The following is a 15,257-nucleotide window of genomic DNA, read 5'->3' as shown; positions in this document are numbered from 1 at the left end:
GGAAGAGGAGGAAGTGACAAAACCAAAGGCAATTAAAGGTATTATCATAGTGATGGTTATAATAATAAGCTAATGAGGTCTTCTCGTCAATCTTATAATCATGGCCTTAAATGACCTCTAAGTGGCCTGTGGGAAGAAAGCAGTGAAACCTATAGATTGGAGAGGTCAGTTCTAAAGCCGAAAGCCGAAAGTATATCTTGATGACACAAGAGAGAGAGAGAGAGAGAGAGAGAGAGAGAGAGAGAGAGATGGAAAAATATTAGAGGAAAAATTTTTTTCCTTCTATGATATTTTTCTAGAATCACGAAATTATTTTATCTTCGTGAAAGAAAGTTATATTATCTCTCTCTTTTCATCATCATCTTGTATCTTTTTCATTCATCTTCCTATGTATGTTCGGCTTCTTCATCCTCTTCTCAGCAATATCCATCTCATCTTCATCTTCATCTTCTCTCTCTCTCTCTCTCTCGACTCTTCCATCTACCTGTACAGGTATGATCTCCAAACCCAGTCATGATCTTGAAGTCTCTCCCTCTCATCATCATTCTTCATCTTCCCTCCTCCTCATCATCTTTATCATCCTCAACTTATCTTCCCCTTTCCTTGTTGTTGTTGTTGTTTGTTGCCCTTTGCTTATGAGATGAGAATGACTTTCACATGTAACTTGTACGTAGCAACGTGCTGATTACTTTATATATAAAACTTTTCCACTATTTTGATTATTCAAATTTAACTTTTCTATTGATTGTGATTAACTAATCCAGTTTATACTATTTAAAAAAGGTGTCAATATGTATTCTAATCATTATCATGATTAGATTGTGAACTTTTCCGCCAAATTGTTCAACAATTTCAATCAAATATTTGATTGTTGTTTCTGTGTAATCACAAATGGATACAATGAAATTAATGGAAACCAATTTAACTACAACTAAACAACAATCAACAACTTATCATGACAATTTAAAGGTAAAGTATTGTTATTATTTCAATAGTGATTTGAACTAAATCAAAATATTTGATTTGATTTAATGATAATAATAATTGTCCATTCAAATTTTTTCAAATCATTTCTCTATGCTAATTGTCATGGTTAATTTCATATCAATCTTAATTGTGGATTCTTGTGATTGATATATAATTGTGATTAAGTTGATTGTATTATTGTTATTACTATTATGTGAAAACGAGTATAATTTAAAAGTTAATCAAAATTCAGAATTAACCTTGATTCCATCTGAAATTAGATTATCTTGAGAACGATTAAAATTAAATTGTGTGTTAACTTGATGACAGTTGATTGTTGATCGTTGATTGTTAAACATTTAAATGTTTCTAGTTTTAATCAAGGCTTGGCTTTAGTTTGTATCATCATCAACAATTAGATAATATCAAATAACCTTAATCACAATTGTTTTGTTTTCATGTGTACCGTTTTAATTTACCAACAATCAGTAACAATTTAATTACAATTCAATAATCATCTCAACACTAATCATCAATCATTAACTTGGGATTGTGAGTATTATACTTGTTGTTGGTTAATCACAATCAAAAAAATTAATCTTAATCATCATAATGTTGATTATTTAAAGTGAGGGAGGTGTGTGTAAGTTAATTATAATAATAAAATTAACCCATCCTAATCATAACAATTAAAATCATCATGATAATAGTAACAATAATATGTAATTGATCAACATTGTTGCTTTCCCAAATAATTTCATTATTAAGCTCAGTTTTAATCATGTTGATGATTATCATCATGTTTCAAGTTTATTATGTAATGAAAATAATTATATTTTCAAAGATATTATTTATTTATAAATTAAGATCAACAATTTAATAATTGTTAACTATCATCATCATCTTAATCATAACCATTTTTACCTAACCTTTAACAAACCATGTTGATTATTGTGAGAGAAACAAAAACAAAACTTTCATCATAATCAGTAAATTATTATAATCATTTCAATTTATTCAGAAATTTAATTGTCTACAATTGAGAAAACACTAGATTGTGATAATCAAATGAAAGGATTGAATTAAATAACAATGTAATTTAATTTCAGTCTCAGATAATCAAATTAAATCAGCATCCATAAATATCAAGAAAGGGTAACAATCAAATTCAATTATGACATGAGCATATCAATGGTAACAATTAAAACACGCTAATTGTTATTAAATTAATTTTAATTTTCCACAAAAGCATAAATTAAAAATTCGTTCACAGGTAACAATTAGTTGTAAATTATGATTATGATGATGATGATTTAGAGAGTGGGAGTAAATGATCAGGTAGGAGGGATGAAGATGATGAAGATGAAAAAATATCTATGATATAAGATGAAGATGATGATAAAAGTGATGAAATGATTTCATGGTTAAGATGAAAATGGAAATGAAGATGAAGACATGATTAAGATTATGATTATGATTAAGATTTTGAATAGTAATCACTATCAACATGATTATGAATAAAGGTAGAAATTGATTAGTATAATCATATTCATATTTAGGATTGATCTTAATTGAGTTTAATTACATCGTGAATGAGATAAAAACAAATCATTTCAACTGCAAGGTTAAAATCTAATTGTTGTTGGTTAGTATTGAGAAACTTTTTCTCTTAATCATGACAATCAGTTAATTTTGTTTCCATTTCAACAATTTAGTGTACATGTTACAAACTTATCTGTTTATTAATTGTTCACGATTGTGTTTAAAATGAAAGTCATACAAATGCAACAATTTAACAGCAATTTAACTAATCAACTAACTATAATATTTACTAATTTCACTTGTGATTAAAAATTATAATTTATATGAGTTTTTGTTGTTAAAACAATCAACTGATTAAAAGTTTTACGATTGTTGTTATTATTATAACAGTTAACTGATCAATATTATAATCAATTGATGAATCAAATGAATTAGTTAAGCGAAAAAGTAACAACAATTAATAAATTTTTTGTTAATCATGGAAACTTTTTAATTGTAATTTACATGGTTCGGTTTTATTGATTAACAATCAGATTAACCATTAATTGTGTTAACTTTGTTGTTTCAGCTTCACGAATTAATCTGTACAATCAATACACGATTAATGATTAAGATTTAATTGTTAACAATCAGTTTAATGTTACATAATATTAATATATATAAATTTTGCTTAATTCATCTTCCCCTCCTCAACAATTAACCATTTAATTCACGTTTACAATTGTTACGCTCATTTCCTAACAATTAACCATCTTAATCACAATAACAAAATTCACCTTGAATAAACTACTATGTGATTAACTGAAGCAATTTGATTAACAGGTAACAAGAAAAAAAAAGAAATACAATTTAGTTAATTATTATTAATTGTTGAAAATTAACCTTGATTCTAATTAAACAGATGATAAATTTTTCATATATTATTATTACAGAAAATGAAAAGAAATCAATCTAATTGTAATCATGATTACGATTTCACCTTCAATCAACTTGTTGATTGTTGATTGTTAACAATTTACATTTTCTCATCACCATTGATTACTATGATTACTATGATATTATTTTCATGATAAATCATGATTGTAATACTATTATATTGTTATATAAGATCCGGATATTTAGTTAATGATATTAAATTGTGATGATTAAATATGATTGATAAAAAAAAAGTTTCATAAAAGTTAAATCATGATTTAAATGATAAAATGAAAGTTATCATGATAATCCGTTAACAATGAAGATTGTCAAATAGTCACGATTAATATTTGATAATTATTTATTATAAAATCATAATTAAGTTAAATCATTATCATGAGACAAAGGAACAAGTAACAATTAAGAAAATATAAATATTAGTTAATCAAGACACTATTGTGATTGTATTATATTAATATCAACAATAAGATTATAAATTAACACTAATCAGTGGATTTAATTAATCTCAAAGTATCTTCATTTGATTAGTGTCTTAATCAAACATGATTAAATTTCATTTTAAATCTCAACTTGTTTTGTTTTTGTGACTTTTAATACAATGAAAATATCGTTAGTTTGATTAATCAACGATCAGGTTGTTAATTATCATGTTAATTATCGTGTTGTTTGTATTTTATTTATTATTATGATTTGTTATTAATTGTTGATTATAATTTTATGTGAGAAATGATTATTAACACGCAATCATGTTTTTCTGTTTTAACTAATTATTGTATTATTAATAAGCATCAATCTTAATTGTTGATTGTGTTTCTCTCGTTGATTAATAATATATAACGTTCAGCAATTTGTTTGTTTCTGATACATTTGCATGTAACAAGAAAATATATTAATCAAATGTTGGTGTTTTTTTGTGTGAAAATGATTAACTTAATGATTATGTTGATGATTATGATTAGTTGGTTAGTTAATTTGCTTAAAAGTAACTAAAAACTTTCAATTCGTTGCCTCATCTATTTTGCTTATTGATAATTTACCAACAATCATGTTAATGTTGATTGTTTGTTTCTCACTGAATATTTATATAAATCATAAATACAATACATTGTTAATCAATGATTCTCATTATAATTAACTTGATGATGATGATGATGATGATGATCAGGTTATTTTCTCATCAACATCTATCATCTTAATATGCAAGAAGATATTGTTTTTTTCATCTTGAAGTTCCTGTAAATTTCATATTCTTGAATCTTTTTTTTTGTCTTAATCATTATATTCAGATTAACATGATGAGACAACAGATGAACTCAGGTTCAGGATTAACTTTGAATTATTCAGGGGATGGCGAAGGTACTTTAACCAGGAAACCAGGGAATATCAGTTTTCTGGCCAACGGAGGTTCCTTGCCGAGATCAATGGCTCTCTATTCAAAGGAAAAAGGTAAAACGACAATTAGTTTTAATTGTAAATGATTAACTGGTCATCTGATTGTGAAGCGTTAATTTAAACCTGAGAAAACAAATGAGACTTTTACGTTGAAATTTGAATATTGAATTGGCGAGATTTCAACATTTTCATATTCTCATCATTTTCTTGATTCTTATTGTAAATGAATTTCTCTCTATGGTCAATCAAGATTCTAATCACAATTAAATCATAATGATAATAGTTATGCTATCATCTGATTCCATGATGATGACCATTAAGGTAGTCTAATCATTGAGTAAATCTTTAATTTAGAAGATTAAATTAATTGAATTAGCATGAGATCTCAAGTTTATCTTAATGATTTTTCATTCTTATTCAATTGATGATGGTGAGAGTTCATTGACTGTCAATCTCATCTAATATTATCATCAACATGATAATGATGATTAGTAAATTGTTGTCATGATAATAATCATTTTTCTTACTTTTTTTTCCTTGCTTCCTAATTTCTTGTGTCCACCATCATTTCATTTCTTCCTGTCCAGTCAATTCATCATGTAATGATAAGAGTAGTGTTGGTCAGCAGCAAATTAATGGTTCTTGTCAACAGTTGTCAAAGGTAACAACTTCATCAAAGCATCAACAACAATCATCTTCATCATCATCATCAGCCCAACAATCAACTAATAGTAATAAGAAAGAATCTAGATTAACTAAAACAATAACCAGTCCGTGTTTACGAAAGTTAAGATCAACATTGTTTCCCGGTTCTCGTGATTCTCGTCGAGCTCCAATTTCTGTTAATAATTCAACTGGATTAGAATCATCAACAATATCTACTTCTAATAATGGACCTTCTGATTACCCTGTTGGTGAAGATAGTGAAGATAATGTTAACAATAATGAAAATAACGAGGAAATTGATGAGGATGATATTATCAATCCTCCATTAACAACTCGAAGTCTATCAACACCAGCCCTTAATTTACAGTTAACAAGCCAACAATCAGTATCATCTTCAGGTTCAACATTTGATTATCGTCAATATCCTTCATCTACACTCTCACATTCATCAACACTCCTTAATCATCATCCAAATCAACAAATGATACCAATAATGGCTAATTCATTATGTAATCATTACTCTGGAAATATGATTTACAATAATCAACCTCATCATCTAGCTCATCATCAACAGCAGCAGTTTAACAACAATGATTCAGTTTATCTGAGAGATAATTATGATCATCTTGGAAATTCAAGAACTTATCTTCCCACAATCGGAGCATCATCATCATCATCTTGTAATTATGCTTATCCTCATCAAGTGTATTCTAATCAGCAGCAAAGTGGATTACCTTATCATTTGTATCATCAACAGCATCTTGTAACATCAACATCAACATCAACACCAACACGAGCCAACGGAAACATCAACAGCCAACAACAAGCTCAGTGTTCATCAATTAAAGTTGATTCAAATTGTCAACGATTAACTAATGGTAATGTTGAAGATATTTACACTAAAAGTCAACAAACAATCAGTCAACAACAACAACAACAACAATATCACCATCAACAGCCAACAATTAATGCTAATCAATCACAGCATCGATTCGTTGAGGTTTGTAGGCCAAACGAATTGCGTCCGGACGATAATTATCAAACAGTATCTTCATTATCATCTAATACAATTAAAATGAATCCAAAAGGTAATAACAACACCACGAAATCTTCAAACGGACAAGATTCATCAACGGCCATTTTAGGTTCTCATATTGTCGTAGTTTCTTCCTATGAGAATAATCAAAATCATGGATTAACTGTAAAAAATTCATCATCTACATCTAATTGTGGAAATGATAATAATAATAATAATAATAGCACTTCAATGGATGTGAATTCTCATCATCGTAATTGCCATCGATCACCGGACACTCCTTTATCCATTGATGATGAATGTAAAACAGACAATGCTCTTAATCATATGATTGTTTCATCAAGTTCACCTGATTTAGCTTATAAATCATCATCATCTGATTCAGGAAGAGGAACCAGAACATCAGAATCAGGTTCAGTTGAGGCTCAAAATTCAACATCGATCAGTCCACCTCTCGATATAACAAGCCTTGATTCTGATCAAACAGATTCTCATGGGACAGAATTGACTAAACAAAAACAGCAAACAAATTATTCCAATGGTCATCTTAATAAACCATCAACCTCACAATCATCAACATTGGACAAGATGCAAGCTGATTTACAGAAAATTCTTGACGAAGATGATGAACTGACCTCGGATGGTGGAGGATGCGGAGGAAACATCGGGATAAACATTTCCAATGGGTTAGGTTTATCATCGTTGAAAAATCAATGCATGAGATTACCTGTTGTACTTGAAAGCGATTCATGGGTTTCCGATTCATCTAAAACCGTCGATGAACCTGAAACTAAAAACTCAATGAAAAAAAGTGATTCAAATGGAGTCAATAAGAAAATAGATTCAACAACATCAACATCAACACCACAACAACAACAGCACCAAAAAACGCAATATCAACTCGGCTCAGCGACAGTTAACCAAAACTTATTAACACTCAATGGAAAAGGTGAAATCAATGGTGTTAATATAAACAAAAATGGATTAATGGTCAATAGTAAGAAAGTTTCAATGTCGGGGGACAAGCTACAACTGACCAGTGTCAACAGTCACATGGCCAATGGTAATTGTAACACTGCCACGAGCTCCAACACCAATGGTCAAGTTAAACAAACTCTAGGGGTCAAATCTAAATTAGCATCGACTAATTCATCTAATGGCCGGTACAATACCTTGAGTAACGGTAAAGGTTACGGTAAATTGTCGTCGAGTAAAAAATGGCGAAATCCAAATATGGTTCCAGAGGAAACTGGATCAGTGACCACAATCGGATTAGAATCGGTTGATGATGTGGACGATCTGACCAGTGAATATACCGCAAACACGGACGCCTGGGAAACAAATAACGATAATGTTCATGTGAGGAAACAATTGTCAGGATTGGAAAACATGTACTCCGAGGTAATTAGATTGTTACAATTAGAGAAAAAAAAATCTAATCGATTCGTTAAGAGAATTGGTTTTCTTTTTCAAAAGAGGGAACTACTGTTGTTATTACTTTTTCGTTCGCATGTTAATCACAATTAGAAACTAATTAGAATCTAATTACTCGACTTTCTAACAAATTGTCTTTTTAATTGTTACAATTAAATCTTTGTTACATTTTCTTTTTTTTCCCTTAAGTTTTTCTTCTTCATCATTGTGATTGTATCTCTTTAATTGTCTTTAAGGTGGTGACAATGAATCTTAATCTAGTTTATATTAATTCAGTTCGTTAACCTTGTTGACAATTTTTTCGCAATTAACAATCGCCTTGTTTTCTGTCTGTTGATGTTTTCCCTTTTGTGTCACTGTGATAAATTATATTTGAGAATTTAAATCATTGTGACATTGGAATTGTTAATTAACTCCCTTAATTGCGACGACAATTTACTCGACTCACTTTTCGAAAATGATGGATTAATTTTCTTCAACTTTAATTGTGTATTCTTTTTGATAGTGATACTATTTAATTATGATTAGTGTTCCAATTACAACTGTTAACTTTTCTCTGTAAATTTCCAAGTTTATCTTTCCTTTATTATCCATTCATAAACTTTTTCCTTTATTGTTATTACTTTTAATCGTCTTAATTTCAATTCATTCTCATGGAACCATAATCATTAACAGAATATTCATTCTAATCGTTATCACCCTGACCAGGGAACAGAAATTCATTGATATGAATGTGGTCAGTGAACTTGTAGATTTGATTTTCTGTTCAACTTTTCCCCTTGATTGTCAGATCATCAATCTTACCTTTCTAATGAGTATTTAATTCATACGATGTGATTTAATCCAAATGATTGATTACTATGATGAAATGTAGATATGAAATTTGATGATAATGAGAATGTTTTTTTTTCTTAAAAAACTTCATCTCTGTATATATAAACATGATGATGATGTTTGTTTACATTTTAGTTAATTACTGGGATCAAACGATCAAAATTAAATTCACTTTATAAAAACAATTTTTTTCTCATTATTTCAGATACTCAATCTTCTTGGTTCCCGAATGCATGGAGCTAAAAAATCAATGCATCATTCAAGTTCTGGTAAACTGAATCGTCGGATAAGTGGATCGGTATCTTCGCTGTCCGTTGCTAGTCGAGATGCTTTCTACAGTCGTAACAATAGACACTTCAATCGACGAGAAGATTTTGACTCTAAAGGGTAAATTAACTAAATGATAATCTCAAAAGACACAATGAGAAAATGTATTATGATACTTAATTGAGTTGCTTATGATTTTCTCTCTTTAAATTATTATGGAAAAATAGAGCTCGACGATTGAAACGATTGGAAGGCCATGTGATTACATTAGCACGAAGTGTTTCCCAACTTTCTTCCGAAATAAGGTCGAATCAGTGTTTGATCGAAGATGTTCAAACTTTACGAAAAGATGTCGACCGAATCCACGAGCAGTTACGATGCTTTAAAACGACACCTCTGGTTGTCGACGGTGGAACCAAAACGATCAACAAGCAACATGGGACCAGATCCTAAGGATTCATCGGAGAAATTGAGATCTGAAGTAATCGGAAATACCAAAAACAATAAGCTCGATAAAATTAAAAGGTAATTAATGAGGAACGAAACAAAACAAAAAGTTAATTTGCTTGACCATTATCACTGTAAAAGAAAACAGATAAATCATTGAAACCTTCACACAATTAAAACGGGTAATTGTTTGTAAGGTTTAATTGATGAAGATGATTGAGAGAGAGAGAAAAAGTTCTATCAATTGGAAAACCAAGAGAAAACCATGATAATCGGGATAATAGCGAAAAAGCCTTCCAGCAATTAACTCTGTTCATGTCAACCTCCAATTGAGAGACCACGAAAATCTGAACACTTCCGCAAATCTGTTTTCTCTCACAAATCAAATTAACTGTTTATTTCAATTTATTTGATTAATAAAATTAATTCTCACTTTTTATTCTTCATCAGATTTTTCGGTGATGAGCCTCCACTCCGACAGTTCCTTAAAAAACTAGGCTACGAGGTAAGAAAAACTTGAAACTGAATCAAATTTACAAACTCGATTAACAATAGCCAATTAACGATAATAACAATTTAACAATATGTATACTTTAAACCGGTAAATCAGGATATTTATCATGATTAGAATATTAATTTTCACTTGTCAATCTTATTCTATTTATCATTCAATTCAATCGTTATTGTTTTCTTTTTGTTACTTTCGTTGATTCATTTACCGTTATTTGTATTTAACTCTCACATATTCATTTCCTTATTTTTGTTTTCTCATCTTTCACTTTCTCTTTCTCAACAATTATTGATTATCATGATTAATTTTCTCTTCTCTTTAATCAACAGAAATATACTTCTAAATTTGATAGTGAAAAAATTGGATTAAAAGAGTTATCAGCTCTTAATGAGGAGAAATTAATCAAATTAGGAATCCCCATGGGTCCACGAGTTCGTATCCTTCAGGAACTGAATAAACTTCAACCACCTCATTCAAATATTTATCTTGTTTAAATTGTCACAAAAATCATCACTTTAATCATTCATCATCAAACTTTTTCATTGTAATAACTTTCAAAATCAAATTGTTAACTGAATTAAATTTCATTTCTTTTTTTTTGTCTAATTATTTTGTCTCATTTACTATTTATTAATTTTTGAAATAATAATAATTCAAATTATCATCTAAATCTATTATTCAAGGTAATATTACCATAAAGTAATCAAGTTAAGTAATATTTATGATTGAGTAATTTTCAATTAACTTTTTAATGAATTAAATTGGCGTAGTAATTGGTTATTAATACGTTAATTGATAATCGATATTAATTTATTGATTACACGATTTGTAAGTACGATTTGTATTTTATTGTGATTAATTTTCAGTTAATCATTATCTCTCTTGATTAACCATCATAATCAGCCTTGACTTGATAATATACTTGAATTATTATTATTTTTTAAACTGTCACTAAATTGTCAACAACAACGAAAGTGTCCTAATTACCTTCATGTTCAATGTGAGAGTGTTTCCCATTCATATAGTACACTATGAACTCAATATTGTTGACTGGTTTTTAGTTGATTCATTTTGATTGTCAATTCTAATGGATTATAAGCATTTGAGGCCAAAAGGCTACTTACCATTTAACTTTCACTTTCATTTACGATTTAACCTTTGCCCCTCCCTTTTTTGTCTTCCTTCCACCACCACCTACGGTTAGTCGTCATCATTATCATTCATCAGACCACTTTTCCGATTTCACTTAATGATTTCGAGCTGAAATCTCACGGTGTGTATTCGGTGTTTTCGACTTTTTCTTTTCTCTCGACTTTCAAATTATAAATCCAACCTTTTTTTTCCTTCTTAAAACATTATCTCTTGAACGTTGAAGAAAAGTTTCATTTCGATTTCACCAACTTCACCATGATGATCAAATCTTCAATAATCTTATTTTTTACTTGTTTTGCTTTTACCAAAGTCAATGGACAGGGTGTAAACTTCACTGATTGTGGTTAGTTATCTGTTGATTATCATCACCATTTAAAGTGTTCACAGTGTTTATATTGTATATTTCATAAGACAAACTGGACATTTATATTGATATTATTTTCTTTATTCCCTAGGAGGTGGTAATGTTCGGGAAGTTCGTGTAAGACCATGTTCAGGGGATCCTTGTATCATCAACCTTGGATCAACTGTCGAGGTTGAAGCTGATTTCGAAGCACGTAAGTTCCAATTATCTATTATCAGTTCGAACTTTTCTTAGCTGTAAACCTGAATAGAAAGAGAGAAAAAAAAATATTATACAATTTACGTAAGAGATGAACAAAAGTCTAAATAAATTATATTTACGCAAGTTATTGAAATCCATTTGAATTACTTGAAATTTAAAGTAAACACTTGAATTTGAATAATTTGAAATCAATAAACATTGATTATGGAACTTTTTTTCCAATGTTGCTCAGGGTGTTTCCATTATTGACTCATTGTTTCCATGGTGTAATGTTTACCGTGGTGACGAAGTGCTAAGAGCCAATTTGATGGTCATTCACAGATATTTATTCATTTAGAATAATATTGATCTCTTTCTAACAGAATTATTTCAAGTTTTCCTTTTGTTCTAATCAGCTTTGGTTAATTTTTCTATTCTATTTACACAGCGATCAATGCCAACAGTTTGTCCGAAGTAATTAAAGGTGTGGTTCGAGGACGAGAACTTCCGTTCCCTGAGACTCGAAAAGATCCATGTTCAGGTTATATTGTACCTTCTTGTCCAATCAAAAAAGGTCGTAAATATCTTTTCAAAGCTTCGTTCGAAGTTAAACCTTTCTATCCAGCGGTAAGTGATAATTATTCAAATCCAATTGATTTAGTTGATGATTACATGTATAATCATCTTTCAATATTGTTCTGGAAAGAAAAACGATCAATCAATTATCACAATTGTTTGTTTTCCATCTTCCTCCTTTCATCAATTGCTTTTGAATAATGATGATAAGCAACATGATGTCTTCGGAACAGGAAATACAATTGTTTCATGAATAATTTGTTTAGGCAAATTTGAATTTATCGTAGTAACAATTAGTTATGTTGGAGTGTTGGTCCATTCAATTGGGTATCTTTTTCAATTATTCTTACACAAATTTTGAAATATTGAATTTTGTAGCTAATGGAAGTTAAAACATCAAGTTCGAGATGATAATTGTTATTATCTTTTTGAAACCATCCATGTAATAGTTTTGTAAATGAAGTTACTTTGTTATCAAAAAGGATGCACTTGATGTTTGTTGTAGGATAATTTCTTGATTTTGCTTCAATAGCTTTCAGAAGTGTAATTGATCTTGAAGAAAACGTTTACTGGGTATTGAGGTGAAACAATTAAGCGACAATTTTGCTCATATGTCACCATGAATCTTTGTATTTCTCCATCCATAGTTGCCGAGGTTGGTTGTCAATTGTTTTCCTCTCTGTTGATGCATGATAATTAGATTAAAGACAGAGTATTGAGCGACTTTAAGTTAAATTAAGGAAACTGCTAATCTATTTTTTTATCAACACGATCATTATAACGATGATGATGATTAGCCATATGTTTCCTCGTCTAATTACTTAATCTCGTGGTGATGATGGATGTGACTTCAATTCATCTTGGTCAAGGTCTTAAATTATGTTGTTGAATGATTTTTCTGATCATATGGAAATCGTCAAATTTATCAGATTTGTGTTAATTGTTGATTGGTTTCCTCTTGATGGACTTTACATCACTTATCTGTCTTGTTTTTTTCTGACTAACCAATTGTGTTGACATTTTTTTGTTTTCTCCAGATTCCAATCAAGGTTAAATATTCACTGACCGACAAAAGTGGCCGAATGGTAATGTGCGTACAGTTAAACGCTAAAATCCATGATCCAAATCCAAATCCAAAAAGTTCAAAAAACCAAAGAAGAAATCGAAGCAAAACCAAGAAACCAGCGATCTCAGAATCTAATTAATAGATGTTATAATTTATTACCATAATTAGTATCTTTATCTAATGTTATTTCAACTCTTCGTTTGTATCATCACCATCTAAAAGTATAATCATCATTTACCTTTTTTTTTATTGTAATCACTTATCATCCCTTTCATTTTGATTTCCAGTTGTGATCAACTTTGTCTTAATCAATAAAGTGAGTTTCTCCATGGTGTCATATCCAGCAGAGATTCTCACACAGAGAAAATTTAAATTATGATTGGAGATTATTGTCCTTTATAATATTTATACTCTCAATCCGATGACAAGTAAACGTTTCAAGGTAGAACGCAGTTAATGGCAGTCCGGTTGATTGTTAATTCAAACACTAGTTAGCATCCACTGGAAATTGCCTAGTTGACAATGAAATAACATTATTGTTAACGTCAGTGTAGGAAGGGTAATCAAATTAAGATTGATTAGATTGATTTGAGCGATATAATCAACAAATTAGCCATAAAATTTGTTTGTCTACGAGACAAGGATCATTAATGAAGGAAGAAAAAAAATAAAGATGTGATGATGGATTGAAGATTAGAGATTGATGATAAATGACGATGACAATAAATGAAGAAATTCCATTTACATGTAACTCCTTTAGTGTTTTTTTTAATGTTGACACTTGTTGATTCTAACCAATAAATCTAGAATATGATGAGAGATAAATAGAAAATAAATGAATCGAATTGTTTTTAATTGTCATGTTGATGAAAGAATCAAGTCATAAAACAGAATGTTACCCATTTCCACACAGAGACACAACACCAATTTATCCAAAAAGTACCAAACACTATAAACGAATTTAAAAGATAAGATCATCTCAATTGTAGAAGAGAACATTTCTTTCCAATTAACTTACATGATAATTTCGATTTCTCTCTCAGTCAACCAAAATATTCCAATCGTTTATCAGATACCAATTGTCAAGCCAAAAGCTGATCCACATTGAGATGTTTTAAGAAACGAAACAAAAACAAAAAACCAACACCAATTAAAGCAAATCTCGTTTAAACAAATAAAAAATATCAACCGATTAACCAAAAGATCCGCCATCTTGTCATCAAAGGGCAAACGTTAATTACTTAACAAGTGAATCAACAGGATTAACACTCTAATCGGGATTAATTTCCAGTAAACACTGATGATAAATTGCGAACAAAGAATATGTTAAATTAATTGATACGATTAAATTTAAGCGATTTAATTAATTGTAAGTGTTAATCAAGTGACAGAAGAAAAGTGAAAACAAAAAGGGCTGGAAAATTATGTTACCTCCTCTTGGGAGAAGAGAGAAAGAGAAAAGAAAGAGAAGTTGAACAGAGAAGAGGGAAAAGAAGAGGGGAAAAGAGAAGGAAGAACAAGAGAAAAAGAGAAAAAGAAACAAATTCTCTTTAGTTTAAAATCCTTTCTCAATAATCAACATTATCTTTGGTGTTATTTTGTTTTCTCTTCTCTTTTTTTTCTGTTCAAAGTTTTTTTCTTTTTCTCTCAATCCAGTGGAATTAATTGTTTATCAGTGACATTGTCAATAACAATAATCGACTAAAATCATGTAAATCAACATCTAATTACTTTAATTCAACTTGATTGTTGACTTAATTAGTGTCAGGTTCAAGTTTACTTTGTTAATCTTTGTCTTTCTCTTCACGTGAATTCATTTTAATTTTAAAACGTTCATTTCAATTTACTTCATCATGTTGATAAAATTCAATTACAATTTTCTTCTTCT

General features: G+C 29.6%; 1 protein-coding gene and 1 long non-coding RNA gene across 5 annotated transcripts; one reads left to right on the top strand and one right to left on the bottom strand.

The window, feature by feature from the left end:
• The first annotated feature begins 486 nt into the window (after positions 1-486).
• On the top strand, positions 487-10,655 carry LOC128395963 (probable serine/threonine-protein kinase DDB_G0282963). The gene is given in 8 exon segments (XM_053356462.1): positions 487-969; positions 4,731-4,890; positions 5,424-7,939; positions 9,012-9,193; positions 9,301-9,489; positions 9,491-9,598; positions 9,971-10,025; positions 10,361-10,655. Coding segments are annotated over 8 exon segments (3,453 nt in total). The 5' UTR covers positions 487-891; the 3' UTR covers positions 10,526-10,655.
• Positions 9,414-15,044, bottom strand: LOC128395985 (uncharacterized). 4 transcript variants are annotated; one of them, XR_008326751.1, is made up of 7 exons: positions 14,388-15,044; positions 14,269-14,318; positions 13,608-14,172; positions 11,868-13,500; positions 11,156-11,789; positions 9,954-10,042; positions 9,419-9,549 (listed from the first exon to the last, which is right to left on the bottom strand). It is a non-coding gene; the product is annotated as an uncharacterized LOC128395985 (long non-coding RNA). The 4 variants fall into 4 exon arrangements; XR_008326750.1 differs by having other exon boundaries at positions 9,954-10,018; XR_008326749.1 differs by lacking the exon at positions 9,954-10,042 and having other exon boundaries at positions 9,414-9,549; positions 14,388-15,043.
• Between the last annotated feature and the right edge of the window lie 213 nt (positions 15,045-15,257).

This window comes from Panonychus citri, unplaced genomic scaffold, assembly GCF_014898815.1.
Source record: "Panonychus citri isolate SS breed McGregor unplaced genomic scaffold, ASM1489881v1 Contig00142, whole genome shotgun sequence".
Taxonomy (NCBI): domain Eukaryota; kingdom Metazoa; phylum Arthropoda; class Arachnida; order Trombidiformes; family Tetranychidae; genus Panonychus; species Panonychus citri.
The sequence above is the reverse complement of the archived record's forward strand: the minus strand, read 5'-3'. Positions and strand labels throughout refer to the sequence as shown.